The following is a 14,379-nucleotide window of genomic DNA, read 5'->3' on the forward strand; positions in this document are numbered from 1 at the left end:
CTTGTTTAATCTTTGCAGGATGGACGGTTGGACCAGAGCCAAATTCTAGGACAGTTCAAATCAAAATTAGATTTGACTTCCTCTTGATCTCACTTGGCTTTCTCTTTCCTCTACTTTTCCTCTTTCATCTCTGTCGTTTTGGTATTACATCAACCATTCAAAGAGGTTTGAGAGTGGGTGGATTGTGGCCCGCGGAGAAGCCACCCGATCTGATGTTTTCTTTTCTGGTAGCGAGTATTCGTGATACCTTCATTAACAAGTTCTTGTTGCTGTTTTGCATATGAACGATTTGCTAGACCCTTTTTTTGTCGAAATGTATATTTATAATTTTTCTATCATGCTCATAGGGATATCGATTTGAAATTAAATGATGTTGTTGTGTTGATTGATGTATACTAATTTCAATGACATATCAACAACTTTTAAAGTTTTATGGAAATCTATCTATATGCTAACTTTATATCTAGAAATATAAATACTAAAATCACTAATCTTGGAGAGTTTTGTCACTATCCCAAGTAAATCATTTTATGATATTTGAAGAAAGCATAACAAACTTGACAATCGAGGTGCCTTTTCCCCAGCGAAATTTGTAGGAATTTTCTTCAATAAATTAGGCAATCAGATTCCGATGCTATAATACTGCCTACCCTTTTTGAGTTAGGAACTATAATACTCTTTAAAAGGGTGTTTTGGGCTTCGGAGCAAGTTATTATCGGTAGCCTACTACTGCTCAAATCGAATCGGTTCCTCTCGTCCATCCATAGACTACTTCCGGTGGGCGCGACAGATCTCGGGGTGGCTTCCTCATTCCTTGTGGCAGCACTTCTCTTCGTCTTCACTCCTCGGCCTAGGTAATCATGGTTCATGCATCTTGGTGTTGCACGCCAGATGTTTGTTTTTGTTCCTGTGCGAAAACGTTGCCGTTCCCTTGATTCATTAAACCCATAAAACCGCGTATTTCACCATGCTGATACTGGTGAAATACGGGCCCTTAGTTGACGCAAACTGTGTGCTATTGTTCGAGGATTGTCTTTTGATTCAGCTGCTCCCATGCTGGTATTGGCCTCGAATCGATGCTATTGACCCTACCGCTGATTTTTCTATCCCCGTGCTTCCTTAAACCCATCAAACCGCGTATTTCACCGCTTGCCATGCATTGCGCCGCTGAGCCTAATAGGAATTATGGGCCAGGGAACCATTAGAGTAATATTCAAGTACTTTTACCGAAGAATGACACTCCCGTGTCAATCTATAAGAAAATACCTAGAGAATATGCTACTCTATAGCTTCTAATCTATAAGAAACGATTCACAGCTGGTAAGGAGGAAGGAGAGATGAGAAGGAAGAGTCGAAGAGGGACAATGTGAAGGAAAGAATGGGAGGAGGAAGGGGGATGAGGAGGCAAAATAGATGGCCCATCCCACCTCATAGCAATACAGCTATCCCCCTTGGCCCTTCAAAATGGGGCACCAAAGTTAACACAGATAGATCAGCACTAATGTGATGAAAAACCAAGCCAACCTTACACACTGCCCTGCTGAAAGTAAACATCATTCTGAGATTTCCAAATCCACCATCGATCAGCACTTCAACAGACACTTTGAATTTCTCAAATACATGATATCTTATCATAAACTAAGGCATTGCATTTTCCTGAAATGACTCTGATGTGCGGTATGGCATAACACTATACAGTCTTTTATGTTATACAATGATCATTGTGAACCATTTTTCAGTTCTTCTGTTTTTCTTTTTCCCTGCGATATCTGATCAATTATTACTTAGTAAAGTTTCTCTTTTCCAGATATGTTTCTTAGACATTTAAAGGCTCACCAGTCTCTGGGAAGATGCTTCATCAGTAGCAATAGCCATGATCTTGCAATTGCAGAGCTAAACAAGGTAAATGTCACTAACTCTACAGTGTTTGTCAGTTGACTATTAAAGTTTTGTATATCTGGCTCTTTTGTTTATCGGTCAAAATATATTAATCATCAATGGATTTCATCCAATACAGGTTTCTGATTTTTATTTATTTCACTTGTGAATTTTCACAGCCTCAAATACTAATTGGACCAGTACATATTGACCAGTATTTCACTTGTCTGATCAAGGACTGGTACCAGATCATATGGCTAGGTAGAGGTTGATAATTGTTTTTTTATTATATCTTAAGTGATATTGAGTGGTATAGGTCAGTATTTTGGCTTTTATACTAGTGTTGTTTAGGTCCGACAAGATGTTGAAATTGATGTCAAGCTGAGATTTTAAATCATGAATTTGCACTAATGTACCGAATATTCTTAGTCATGTATTTCCATCAAGGACACGATAAGTTCTCTTTTTCTTTATCAGATTGATACTAGATTAATGCAGAGAATCAAGTTATATTGTGATAATTTCTTGAATGATATTCTCTTAGTTTTTAATGTGAACTTTTGTATCTGTGTTTGCTCTTCATTCTAGGAAAAAAATTGGTTTTAACATAATTATTATCTTATTGTGGGACAATTTTACTTAAGATGCTCAAACACACCTTATTATCTAAGAATAGAAGTCCAGTAGTGTATCCTTGCTTCTGCTCAAACTAGGGCTGCAACTAGGTACGGTCTAGTTGGAACCAACTTGAGCTCAACCTGGCTCTATGTCAGGCTTGGGCAATGTTTCATTAGGCATATGTTGGATTTTGGCATTAAATTTCTTGCCTAATACAAACTGGACCACCCGAGGACCACCAATCCAAAGTTAATTTATCATGTATACATATTTTTGTGATAATTCTGTATCTCGCTTTTTTGTTTCAAAACACAGCTACCCTTTTCATCTCCTTCCATCTCTTTTCCCATAGCTCTCTCAAGTTCCCTACAAATCTGCTGACTCTAAAAGTCAATAATTACATACTGTATGCCTCTTTAACCAAAATAATCAACTGTGGCCATTTAATCCATCAATCTCTCTCCAAAGAGACAAACAACCCTAATCTCAAAACAGTAGCACTTTATCTAAGTCAGTAGGTTGCCATCGTATCCATTGTCCATTATAAATATTTACCTCTAGAAACTAAATTCAAGCAATGCTTTGTTATTTTTGGTTATTTTCTATAGCTTTTAATGTCTGTATAAAAAATCTAGTTAATTCTAATTTGGACTGAATTGGGATCAATAGATCCAAATGGACCAGCTTTTGAAACAATTCACTATTGCATTCACCATAGCCTCACCTAGTCAGGCATGAGGTAACTGAATTTAACCTCGTTACCCAAACTAGATCTGAAGCCTGATTTATGTTAATCATAATCAGGTTGGACTAAGGTGAGGATACAGGTTGCAGATCAGATCAGTTGGGTGTGGGTCCATCTCATTGAGATTAAACACACATCTAAGTTGATCTGACCTGCCCGTGTTGCAGCGCCAGCCAAACCCCATTCATTTACTGTTGGGAAATGTGTTGAGAGACTTCCCATTGTCTCAGTAACACTTATTATTTATGGAACATGGTGCCTACATGGAGTGAAAATTGTTAAAGAGGAATTCAAGAATGGACATGGTCCATTTTTTAAAACATTTTCCGTTGGCAATTAGTTAAACCACGTAAAGGAAGCTTAATATTATTGATTTTACTTTTCAAAGAAACTGAATTGGCATTCTTGATCAAGTTGAACATTTGGCTGGTACTCTGATTTTGAAGATATATACAAAATCCTCTTATGCTTATTACTCCAACTTTGGTGACTTTCCATCTCTGACAGTGCTCCATTGTTTATTACCAATTAGGGGTAATTTCATATGTACCTTCAAATATGTAAAAAAATCACATGTCAGTCTCTTAAAGTTGCAAATATTATTGTTGCCTTTGTAATTTTCGAAATTTTCTATATACTCCTTGGGAAAAGTTAGATGTGCAATGTAACATAACTCATGCTTGGTGTCCTCCAAGTTTACATGTCCATCCATAGTAACATGATGTTGTAACCAAGAATTAGCTAAATTGACAACTATTGCCATATTTATAAACAAAGTAGCATGAAAGTGATAAAATCTTTGAGCAACCTAGTGAGGATACCAGTGACAATGATGCTACGGAAATACTTCTACTATAACAATGGTCATGATTTATGCTAATGAACTCTGACAGTTTTGCATTAGCTGGCAATGACCGAACATGATCATCACCACCTTTTCATATGGACATGGGCTTGAGGTTGGTGTTAGCCATAAATACTATCACAATTATTTCCGGGTATTTTATTTTTCTCTTATCATCTGATTACAGACAAATTGAATTGTAAACCTCACCAATCTTATTGGTGTCAGAAAACATGCACATTCATGAGCCTCGTGTCCTAATCATGGTACCTTCCTTTGTCACATGTATGTGTAATTTCAGGAACTGGAGTCAATCTTTGGCGAACCTCCTTCATCCAGTGCCTTAAGTTCAAATGCTTCTCAAGTGTCCCATTTTACTTCCCCTAGTTCAGAAGATAAGCCAACAAACCTGACTCATGTTGATGGTAGTGGACACGCCAAGATGGTAGATGTGTCCTCTAAAGTAGAGAGCAAAAGAGCTGCAATTGCGAGTTGCAGAGTTCTTCTAGGCCAAAAAGTATATAACTTGGTTGCATCAAACCAGATAGCAAAAGGAGATGTCTTGACCGTGGCAAAAATCTCTGGAATTAATGGAGCTAAGCAGACCGGCAATCTCATCCCTTTATGTCACAACATTGGGCTCACACATGTTCGTGTTGATCTAACACTCAATGAGAAAGATTACAGTGTAGAGATTGAAGGGGAAGCTGCGACAACAGGGAAGACAGGAGTCGAGATGGAAGCAATGACTGCCGTCACCATCGCTGGACTTACAGTGTATGACATGTGCAAAGCTGCTTCTAAGGACATTTGCATTACGGATGTTCGCCTTGAACACAAGACTGGAGGTAAGAGTGGCCACTGGTCCAGAAAAGAATGATTCATCTTTTACGCATCACTTTCTACAAGCATTTGAAGGATGAAGATGCCGACTTTTTTATGCATAAATTATTAGAAGCCAGGAAGAAATCTGTAAATTGGTATCTATGTTTTTGTCGATGGAAGGATATTGGTGTCTTTGGAATCATTTCCTTTTGCCTTTAAATTATAAGTTCCGATGCCAAGTTCTTGAGAAGTTATGCAGACTACTACATACATGTGTATTCTTTTTTTTTTCCTAGTCAAAATATATCTTATCCAATCAACCAACCCCAAAGAATCGAGATATATGGCTTGTTATATAGAAGAGATCCCAGTTCAATCAACCAAACTTAAAAAGTCTTCTTTTGTTTGCAGGAGGGTGTTTTCTTCTTATTCCTTGATTTCAATTCTTCTCGGATCATGTGTTCCACTTCCTTTTTCTTTATAGCAAACAAAAGCATCTATTTCTGCCACACTTAAGCTACGCTTCAGCTTTGGACGTCATGAATACGACACAAAGAGATTAATAAGTAGGGTTGACATCTGATGCATTATGTCATTTCTAAAACGTTGTAGTCGTCTGCAGATCGAATGGAAAAGTCGGAAACCAAGATGGATGGACAAACTGAAAGGGACTGCAGCGAATTGGAATGTTCTATCCCTTCAATTCTGCCTCTCGGTTGGATTAGAACATCATCAGCTTTAAGCAAGCCTTCTGTTTGTGTTTGTTGATGACCAAGCTTTGCTTTGTCGACTTCTTTGCTGGCTGAAACCAACAACAAAAATATTTTCTTTTTCTTTTTTTATTTTATTTTATGTTAGACCCAATTGCGTGGGTCCCACACGCTAATAGATATCTCATGTGAACTTTCAGGTGTGATTTATTCCGCCTATATATATATATATATATATATATATATTTATATATTCTCTTTTTCTAAATTTTTGGTAAGCACTAAAATATCTCCAAAAGATTACAAAATGAGTACTCATTTACTTGCTTCCTATATGAACTAATAATACATGCCTATGATAATTTTTATTTTATTTTGGTGTAGAATTTAAACTGATCCAATCATATTTTATGGCACATTAGATTGAGTGTGTGTATGTTGGAGCTGCTTAATCCTGATCCCTAGGAACACCCATAAGGAGACAAAGAAATGAAAGAGGGTATCCAAACGCGACAATGACGTGCTTTGGACTTTCTGTTTCTTTAGTTGCAACTAAGCTTTTAAATGATACTGATACCAAGTGATGACGATGGATGTTTTGAGAGAGAGAGAGAGAGAGAGAGAGATGATCTCCCTTTGCTTCACAGCATTTTATTTCTCCCGTTAAATAAGGTTTAATTGGTACCAGATTTGGAGCTTCAGAAGAAACCCTTGGCTGGATCTTGCTTCTTCCGCAGAGTTGCCACTGTGTCCTCTTGAAATCAAGCGAGTAAGGTTTCTGTCCAAACCCAATGTGTTGTTTCATGCTGTTAATCGGTAGAAGATTGCATCTTGGAACTCAAATCAAGCTCTGCAACTGTCGGATGATTTTTTTTTTTTTTTTGGACCTGGAAAAGAAAAAACGAACATTTCTTATGGATCAATACGCAATAACACCTATTGTTCTTCCTTTTCTCTGTCCTTTTTTGACTATTGTTGCGGCGTTAGTTTCCGTTGTTGTTTCATTTGCTTATTTCATGGCACTTGCTCTGGAATATCCTTTGCCAACGCTAACTCTGCTTTCAAATCTGTTATTTATCAGTATGGTTTACTGTTGTTTCTTCGATTGGCAGATTATCTTGATATTCTTCTTGGCAACCCTTGTGGGCAGTCGTTTTTGGTACTTGTTCATCCCATCATTAGGATCATATTCTGTTCTCTTTTTCTCAGAGAAATATTTAGCAAGTTTAGAAGAATTTTTTTTATCTTTCTTGAGGAGAGCTCAAAATAGTTTTTAGATTAATCATTTTGTAAAAGAAGCTTTAATTCACAAAGATTATATTCATCTGCTGCTAATTTTTGCAGATTAGGCATCCAAATAAAATTTCTTAGGTTTGCTCTTATGCTTGTGTTATGCTGTAGATTTCTCTTCTTTCATCTCAACCGATTTAACCTAAAAAATGAACTCTTTCTTTTTCTCTACCGCTTTGCAGGTTGAAAGGCTGCAGCAAAGCATAGCACTAAAATCACTAGGACCTTCTTTATTATGGGTTGTATCTCCTCAAAACAAAAACATGTACCTGGATATGAAGACCCTACTGTTCTTGCATCAGAAACAACCTGTGAGCTTCTATTCCACTTTGTAATTTGTTTCCATTATGAAGTGGGTTACTTATATCCATGAATATTTTTAAACAACATCATGTGATGCATCTAGGAAAGTACCACTTCGAAAATAGTCCAAGCTTGAAATCAAGTAATCTACCCTGAAACGATGAGCAGTCTGAAATTGCTTATCCATGGTGGGTAATAACTCACATATTATCAAAGTACTAATGTCCTCATTAAGATGCACACCCTATCCAGAATTAATCCTCTAAATATTGGTGGAATGGAGAATGACATCACAATGGAAGTCCCACCATTTGATGTAATATTGGACCCACCCACATGCAGTCTTTTCCTACTTGATCCACTCATTTACATAGTGGCACTATTAGGTCCGCTATGATACCATTATTGTCACAATCTAAGCATAAAACCATGTGGGTTATGTCATCAACATGGAGTACTCAGAAAACGATTGCTTCTTACTTCATACCAGCTGGTGGCCTGCATTGTACACCATGATACCAAAATGGGGGCTTCAACAGTAGTCGTGAAAGATAAGAAACAGAGAAGCAATAAGAGAAAAAAAAAAAAGTGAAACAAAGAATGGCAAGACAAGGGGAAGGGAAAAGGTAAAAGAAGAGGAATTGGAAAAATAATCAATTCTCTTAAATAAAAGGAAAAACAACAAACAAAGGAATAAGATGCAGAAATGGGTACCATTGCTAAGTTATCAACCCACATTATTCCTGCTATTTGTGGATCAGGACAGAACACACCCAGGTGCTTAACATGGAATAAGAATTCTGGTTCTTCCTCTTTGGGATTTGAAATGATTTCTGTAACTCCTCAGTGTCCAACCTGGGAGTGTTGGAGTATATCACATACTTTCTGTTTTTATTCGGATACCTGTATATTTTTTTCCTTATCGAGTGCCAATCTTTCATAAAAAGGTAATGAACTAATATCAGTGATAATACAACTTGTTTAGACAGAAAAGAATGATCCAATGCACAAGGCTCCCACTAACACAGGATCTGTTGAGGGCCAATGTTTATGGACAAGTAGAGCTGGTTTTAAGAACACAATATTTTTGAATGTCACTATCAACTTATAAGATAATATTTGATACTCTTCCTTCTCAGTTACTGTGAGTGAAGTAGAAGCTTTGTACGAGCTATTTAAAAGGATAAGCTATTCAATTACCAAAGATGGGCTTATTCATAAGGTATGACCTTAGCTTTTAGTTTCAACGGGCAGCTGATTTTTTAACTATTATGTTTATAGTTGTTCATGGAAATCATGTTTAATTTAATTCCTTCTTATCAGGAAGAGTTCCGACTTGCCCTCCTCAAGAACAGCAACGAACATAATTTTTTTGCTGACAGGGTCAGTTTCTTTTCAAATTCACTAATTTCTTGGGTAATAACTGTATATTTTTCTTTATGGTGAACGCTGATATAGATCATGTGGTTCCAAAATGTATGAAATACTTCAAAAACTTAAAATACCAGAAGAAAATGATGTACCATGCTGAATTGGATGGCAAAGTGAAAGCAAGTTTTTCTCTGTATATATTATGCATGAATAATACACAGGGTTTTATCACTTCCTATGGCAATTTTCCTTCCTGTTCATCAACATGGGTTTGGACCTGAAATCATTACCTTCCAACTACTTTCCTAATTTGGTTATGTGGTAATACTGGGATGCTTTTTGTTTTTATAAATGTAGGAGTAGAATATTTCCACTTATAAAGTTTTGGAAAATCTTGAAAGTATTTTTTGAAGTAAACAAATCAAGGTTACCAAGCATATATTTACAACTATTTATATGTTTTTTTACTTTTATATTCAAACACTACCCGTGTTAATAACTAAGTGTACAGTGCTATTTATACATGAAACTGGCCATCAATCGAGTTAGGAGCATCCATCTAAGAGAAGTGTATGTTTTTCTAAGATATATTAGTACAGAGTTACTGTCTTGTGGGCTGTAAGATACTGCCTTTGCTTATTTCTGTTATAAGTAACAATTTTGTGATGACATTTTTCAGATATTTGACTTGTTTGACATAAAACGGAATGGAGTAATTGAGTTTGGAGAATTTGTTCGATGCCTTAGTATCTTCCATCCAAACACAGAGGTGGCAGAAAAAGTTTCTTGTAAGATCTTTTTACTAAAATATTTGTCATTAAATTCATTATTTAATTCCTTAATATGAAGAATATGATTATTTCTAGGATTTTGGTGTTATTTCACTCCTTGGTTTTTAATTAGACAAGGCAGCAAATTACTTTTATATCTTAACTCTTTAGAATTAGTATCCCACCATCTGTATAATTGTACCTCTCCATTTGTAGTTTCTTTTATTTTCTACTTTTTGTTAAAGGTATATAATAATGTTTTACTTATTTCTGTGCAGTTGCATTTAGGTTGTATGATCTCAAGAATACTGGATATATTGAGCGTGACGAGGTAACATCATCCTGACACTTCCCTTTTTAGATGGAAAACTTGGCTATATTATCCCATTCTTAAGAAAAGAAGAATCTACATCGAGTTCAACTCTAGTTGCAAAACAAAACATGTCAACTGCAAAGCACCCTCCACAGGAGACTATGCCAAACTACAGCTACCCAAAGAAGAATGAACATGCCTGCAACTGAACTCAACCATAGGAAGAAAAACAATGAAAAACACAAACTCGGTGCCTTTGCTTTAGACTCAATCATGCTTCATAAAAGAAATATAGAGGTCATCTTCCTGATGTCCATGACTGGCCATGCTTTGATTTTGAAATAGCTTTCTCCGAGAAATTAGATATCTGAGAGTTGATGTTATTAAAGATGCAGCTATTTTTTAAAACAAAACATGCGACAGACATTACATTCCGTCCATTGTTTCTTTGGAAAATTTCTTCTCTAGGAGGCTCAAAAAATCTTTAGATGAAAAGCAATAAAGGGAAATGGCCATTTATCAAACCACTTTCATGTAATACCATAAATCAGATCACTTTCATCTGATACCAGTAACAAAATTATGTTGCATACTATTGCTTATTTTTATTTTATCTTGGTTTTGTTTACTATTCACTAAATTAACCATATGAGCATTTTTGAGCTTCTAGTGTCATCAATTTTGTTGATGGCACCTAATATCCAAATATCATTTATAAGTCTTGCCTTTGAAATTGCTTACAGTGTTTCTTTTAGTTCATCTAATGTTCATGGAAGATGAAATAAAATTTACCTACAGTGACAAAGATCAAGGAAAGAATGGGGGTTATGGATATAAGGAATGAAATTGGGACATGATTTTCTATTTTGCTCTATCTTGCTCTTTGTTGTCTTGACAGTTAAAGGAGATGGTGCTGGCTATTCTAAGTGAAACGGACGTATGCCTTTCAGATGATGTTATCGAGGCAATTGTTGACAAGGTGCAAAAGTAATTTCTTCTTATTTTTCTTTTATTTCTAACTAACTATATGCAGTTTTGAGCATGCTATATCTTTCTCTTGTAGACATTACTTCAGGTTGACAGAAATGGTGATGAAAAAATAGATCCAGAAGAATGGAAGGAATTTGTTGCTCAAAATCCATCTTTGCTTAAGAACATGACGATTCCTTATTTGATGTAAGCATCATCTTCATTTTCTATCTTATATTGATCTACTTGCTTAAAATGGCTTCCCAATCTGACTCCTTTAAGGAGTCCTATGTTGTTATTTCCCATGAGCATTTTTGTTTGAGGTCAACAAGCAGGGATCAAGCCTTGTTATTTAAATATTTAAAAATGGCCTAGTCTATAGTGCCACAACATTATTTCACTACTATTAGAGAGAGTATTACTATTTATTATCAATTGAGCTTGTCCTTCTAAGTAGTGTCCTCTTCAAGATAATAAAGTTCTTCACTCTCCTTAGCACTGCCAATCATCCTTCCCGTATACAAGTCCTGAAATTCATAGTGAGAAGGAAAGAATTTAGCAACACAATATAAATCCTTTGTCAGTTTGCTAATATACAACAAGTTACAAGATAAGTTGGGAATACGAAGCACAGAATTCATACAAAGGAATCTGAAATTATAATTGTGACTTTTCCTACTATAGAAGAAAGTGATTCATCAATAACTTTTATTTCAGAGTTTCCAAGAAAAGGTGTGTAGGAGGAAAACAAATGTGAAAGGCTGGTCATATGGTCTGTCGTGCTTGAATCTATGATCCAAGGAGCCTTATGACCAAAAGAAGCAAACAAAGCTGTTAAACAATTACCTTTCTTGGCACAAAAACAAGATGATAAAGGAGGAAGGATTAGGGTTTTGGGACTGGTTCAGAAACTTAAACAGTTGTTCAATTTATTCCTTAGTGAACAAAGGCATTTCTACTCCTTTAGAAGCGGTGGCAGCTTGATGGTCTACTTGAAATCCTTGGCTATTAGCCTTTTCTAGAGCTCGATTGCTCTTCCAGTTTGCTGGTTTTCCATGTATGTACCAGCAAGTTTCTCTTGTGCGTCTTGGTTTATTGCCAAAATACACCTAACTTTGTCTTTCTCATCGCTCTTCCTTTGATTATGTTGCACAGCATTATCAGCAGAATTAATTTCAGTTGTCATGATAAGTGCAAAATTTTTTGCAGCCATAGATGGAGTAGAAGATCCCCTCATGACTTGTCTTCTACTTTCCTCCCTTCTAACTTTGAAGAATATAACTTAGAGAGATGCTAATTAATCCTTCCCCAATATCCATCCATAGACTTCATCTAGTTCTTTGTTTAAACCTATCAAAAATTGAAAAACTCAATCCCTCTCAAGCATTTTTGTGTATCAAGTACTGTAAGTAGAACGTGACCACTCAAAATCATGAAAAATATCAAACTCTTGCCAGAGTGTCTTTAAGGTATTAAAGTATTTCGTAACACTAGTATTACCTTATTTAAGCTCTCTGATCTTGTTTGTAATCTCAAATACTTTGGCTGAATTACCCATATTTGAATGTCTCAACCACAACATCCCACGACTCCTTTGTTGTTAGCAAAAGCATATACGTTTAGCTAATTTCTGGTTCCATAGAGTTTATCAACCATGATCTGATTAGAGAATTTTTAGAATCCCACGCTTCGAACTTGGGATCATCCTTTGTAGGTGTCGACGTTGATCCGGTCAAATAGCTGATCTTTCCTCTTCCTCAAATATACAACTTTACGAATTGAGACCAACGAAGAAAGTTCAACCCGTTGAGTTTGTGCGTTGTAATCAGTAAGGATGGATTGTCACCTAAGTAGTTTGTTGGAGATGGAAGCATCGGCTTCATCTTCTCTCAGAATTTGTGCCTACTGAATCCTGTCCAACGATGAGAAGCCTGTCCAAGTCAAAATCAACTTTCAACTGAATGAGGATTTGTTTTTCAACAAATGTGACCTTGATTCTCCAGGCCTGACTCCATTTATGTATATTAAGGATTCTGGAGAACCTAATCTTCCAACTGCTGTCGTGTGTCAAGAGGTGACAGTTTCTTTGTATTTATGGCAGTTTCTTTCCACTGTCAAGAGCTGACATTCATACATTGAGATCAGGAATACCATGAAGTTGCAAGTTCAAATAAGGGGTTCAAAATCATTTCATGATTCATACATTTTTTTGTTGATTCTGTGAAGTTCTCATACCATTCAGAGAATTTGCTTTCTTTCAATCCTTTTACAAGTAACTCTTACTCAATTTTCCATTTTTATCTGGATGAATGATTTTTCATACCAGGGCTTTCGGCGTTTAACCCTTTAACGTCTTTTCGACCATTTTGGTTTTATATTTCAGACATAATATGAGACTACGGTTGATAATCTGATAGCACGATAGAGAATTAATAGACAGATCAAAGTGTGTATCATATCACTTACCTTACGATGAATATTAGGTGTCTTTATTCATGTTGGGTATCCTTTTAGATGCTTTACCAAGTCAGTGACCATTTGTATTTTTTATTTCTAATTATGCTACCATCTTATGCTATGGACATTGTTTCTTGGAAAGTCTCCTTTCTATTTTACAGACTTAAATGCACATGGTTGACACAGGGATATAACAACAGCATTTCCCAGTTTTGTTGTGATGACCACAATTGATGAAGAAGATATGTAGTATTCTGGCTTGAGAGGAACAACAATTGTGCAGCTTGTGTATACAGAAATCATTTGATGACTCGGAAATCATCTGAAGAACAACAGTTTGCGCTAACAAAAGCATTTCAAAGTTGAGCTTTAAATAAGGCCTAAACATACTTTGAATGTATGGTTTATCCTTGCATAATATGGTTCTGGATATGATGTTTTGATGACTATGTTTGTTCTAACAATTGTAACAGAGCACTTGAATGTTCAGCCGTCAAATAGAGGCGTCAATGTAAGTCAAACATATGTTCACAATTGCATACTGTGGTTCTTTTCTCAGTCTGTCTCTTGTCTAAAACCCAAACAAGATTTGTTTTTTCTCTTCTTTTCTTGGAAAAGCAGACAATATTGGAAATATTAGATCTAATTGGATGGATATTCTGGGGATTTAACTGCTGAGGTGACAAAACATCATTTACTTAATCTGATGGCATTCGAATGGATAGAATCCACATTTGTGGATATATTATCAGAAAACATCTCTCTCTCTCTCTCTCTCTCTCTCTTGTTAGGTAGATTTCTACTTCTGCTCCGTATGGTTATCAGTAGTACTCGAGAATGAGATGTGCCAAAGCTCTTCCCCTTATGGGGTCCACATATAAGGTGGGCGTGAGCTGTGTCGGTGGTTGGCTTACGCCGATGCGATGTGGTGGGAACCACTGTTGGCCGTGTGACATGGCCAAGAGAGACTTCGACGGATGCTCAAGGAGAAGGACGTGGCTTTGAAGGGCCCGATGACTGGGCTCCATCGTGTGGGTTCCACTGAATTGCTGGATTTTATACTGAATTATTATTCTAAAAAGCTCAAATTTTATATAAATAATTTTTTTTTTGTTTCTCAAAGAAAGAGAAATTGGTAATGGGAGATTTAATTCCAAGATTTTACTGTATCGACTATAAAGTCTCTAAAAATTGCTGGGAGAGTGATTTGTATTTGCTAAGAGGAATTGACCGAGCAATTGCAGTGCGGTGGTGCGTATATACGTAAACGAGGCTACGTCAGCTTG

At 36.2% G+C, this 14,379-nt stretch overlaps 2 protein-coding genes across 3 annotated transcripts; both read left to right on the top strand.

Moving 5' to 3' along the window:
• The first annotated feature begins 79 nt into the window (after positions 1-79).
• On the top strand, positions 80-5,821 carry LOC135616158 (cyclic pyranopterin monophosphate synthase, mitochondrial-like). The gene is made up of 4 exons (XM_065115347.1): positions 80-227; positions 1,808-1,902; positions 4,387-4,933; positions 5,533-5,821. The coding sequence occupies exons 2-4, from the start codon at positions 1,810-1,812 to the stop codon at positions 5,676-5,678; spliced, it is 786 nt and encodes a 261-aa protein (XP_064971419.1). The 5' UTR covers positions 80-227; positions 1,808-1,809; the 3' UTR covers positions 5,679-5,821.
• Positions 5,822-6,128: 307 nt separating this feature from the next.
• Positions 6,129-13,651, top strand: LOC135616144 (calcineurin B-like protein 7). Of its 2 annotated transcripts, none has more exons than XM_065115329.1 (9): positions 6,129-6,389; positions 7,093-7,221; positions 8,353-8,435; positions 8,537-8,596; positions 9,264-9,372; positions 9,633-9,685; positions 10,566-10,646; positions 10,731-10,843; positions 13,280-13,651. In XM_065115329.1, the coding sequence occupies exons 2-9, from the start codon at positions 7,146-7,148 to the stop codon at positions 13,341-13,343; spliced, it is 639 nt and encodes a 212-aa protein (XP_064971401.1). In that variant the 5' UTR covers positions 6,129-6,389; positions 7,093-7,145; the 3' UTR covers positions 13,344-13,651. The 2 variants fall into 2 exon arrangements, with proteins under 2 accessions (XP_064971401.1, XP_064971409.1); XM_065115337.1 differs by having other exon boundaries at positions 6,131-6,394.
• Positions 13,652-14,379: the final 728 nt, after the last annotated feature.

Source organism: Musa acuminata, chromosome BXJ1-3 (genome assembly GCF_036884655.1).
Source record: "Musa acuminata AAA Group cultivar baxijiao chromosome BXJ1-3, Cavendish_Baxijiao_AAA, whole genome shotgun sequence".
In the NCBI taxonomy this organism is placed as follows: domain Eukaryota; kingdom Viridiplantae; phylum Streptophyta; class Magnoliopsida; order Zingiberales; family Musaceae; genus Musa; species Musa acuminata.

Coding starts and splice junctions, on each gene's coding strand:
- LOC135616144 (XM_065115329.1), top strand. CDS start 7,146: ATGGGTTGTATCTCCTCAAAACAAAAACATGTACCTGGATATGAAGAC. Junction 8,436..8,536: donor AAGATGGGCTTATTCATAAG/GTATGACCTTAG, acceptor CCTTCTTATCAG/GAAGAGTTCCGACTTGCCCT. Junction 10,844..13,279: donor ATGACGATTCCTTATTTGAT/GTAAGCATCATC, acceptor TGGTTGACACAG/GGATATAACAACAGCATTTC.
- LOC135616158 (XM_065115347.1), top strand. CDS start 1,810: ATGTTTCTTAGACATTTAAAGGCTCACCAGTCTCTGGGAAGATGCTTC. Junction 1,903..4,386: donor CAATTGCAGAGCTAAACAAG/GTAAATGTCACT, acceptor GTGTAATTTCAG/GAACTGGAGTCAATCTTTGG. Junction 4,934..5,532: donor CCTTGAACACAAGACTGGAG/GTAAGAGTGGCC, acceptor AGTCGTCTGCAG/ATCGAATGGAAAAGTCGGAA.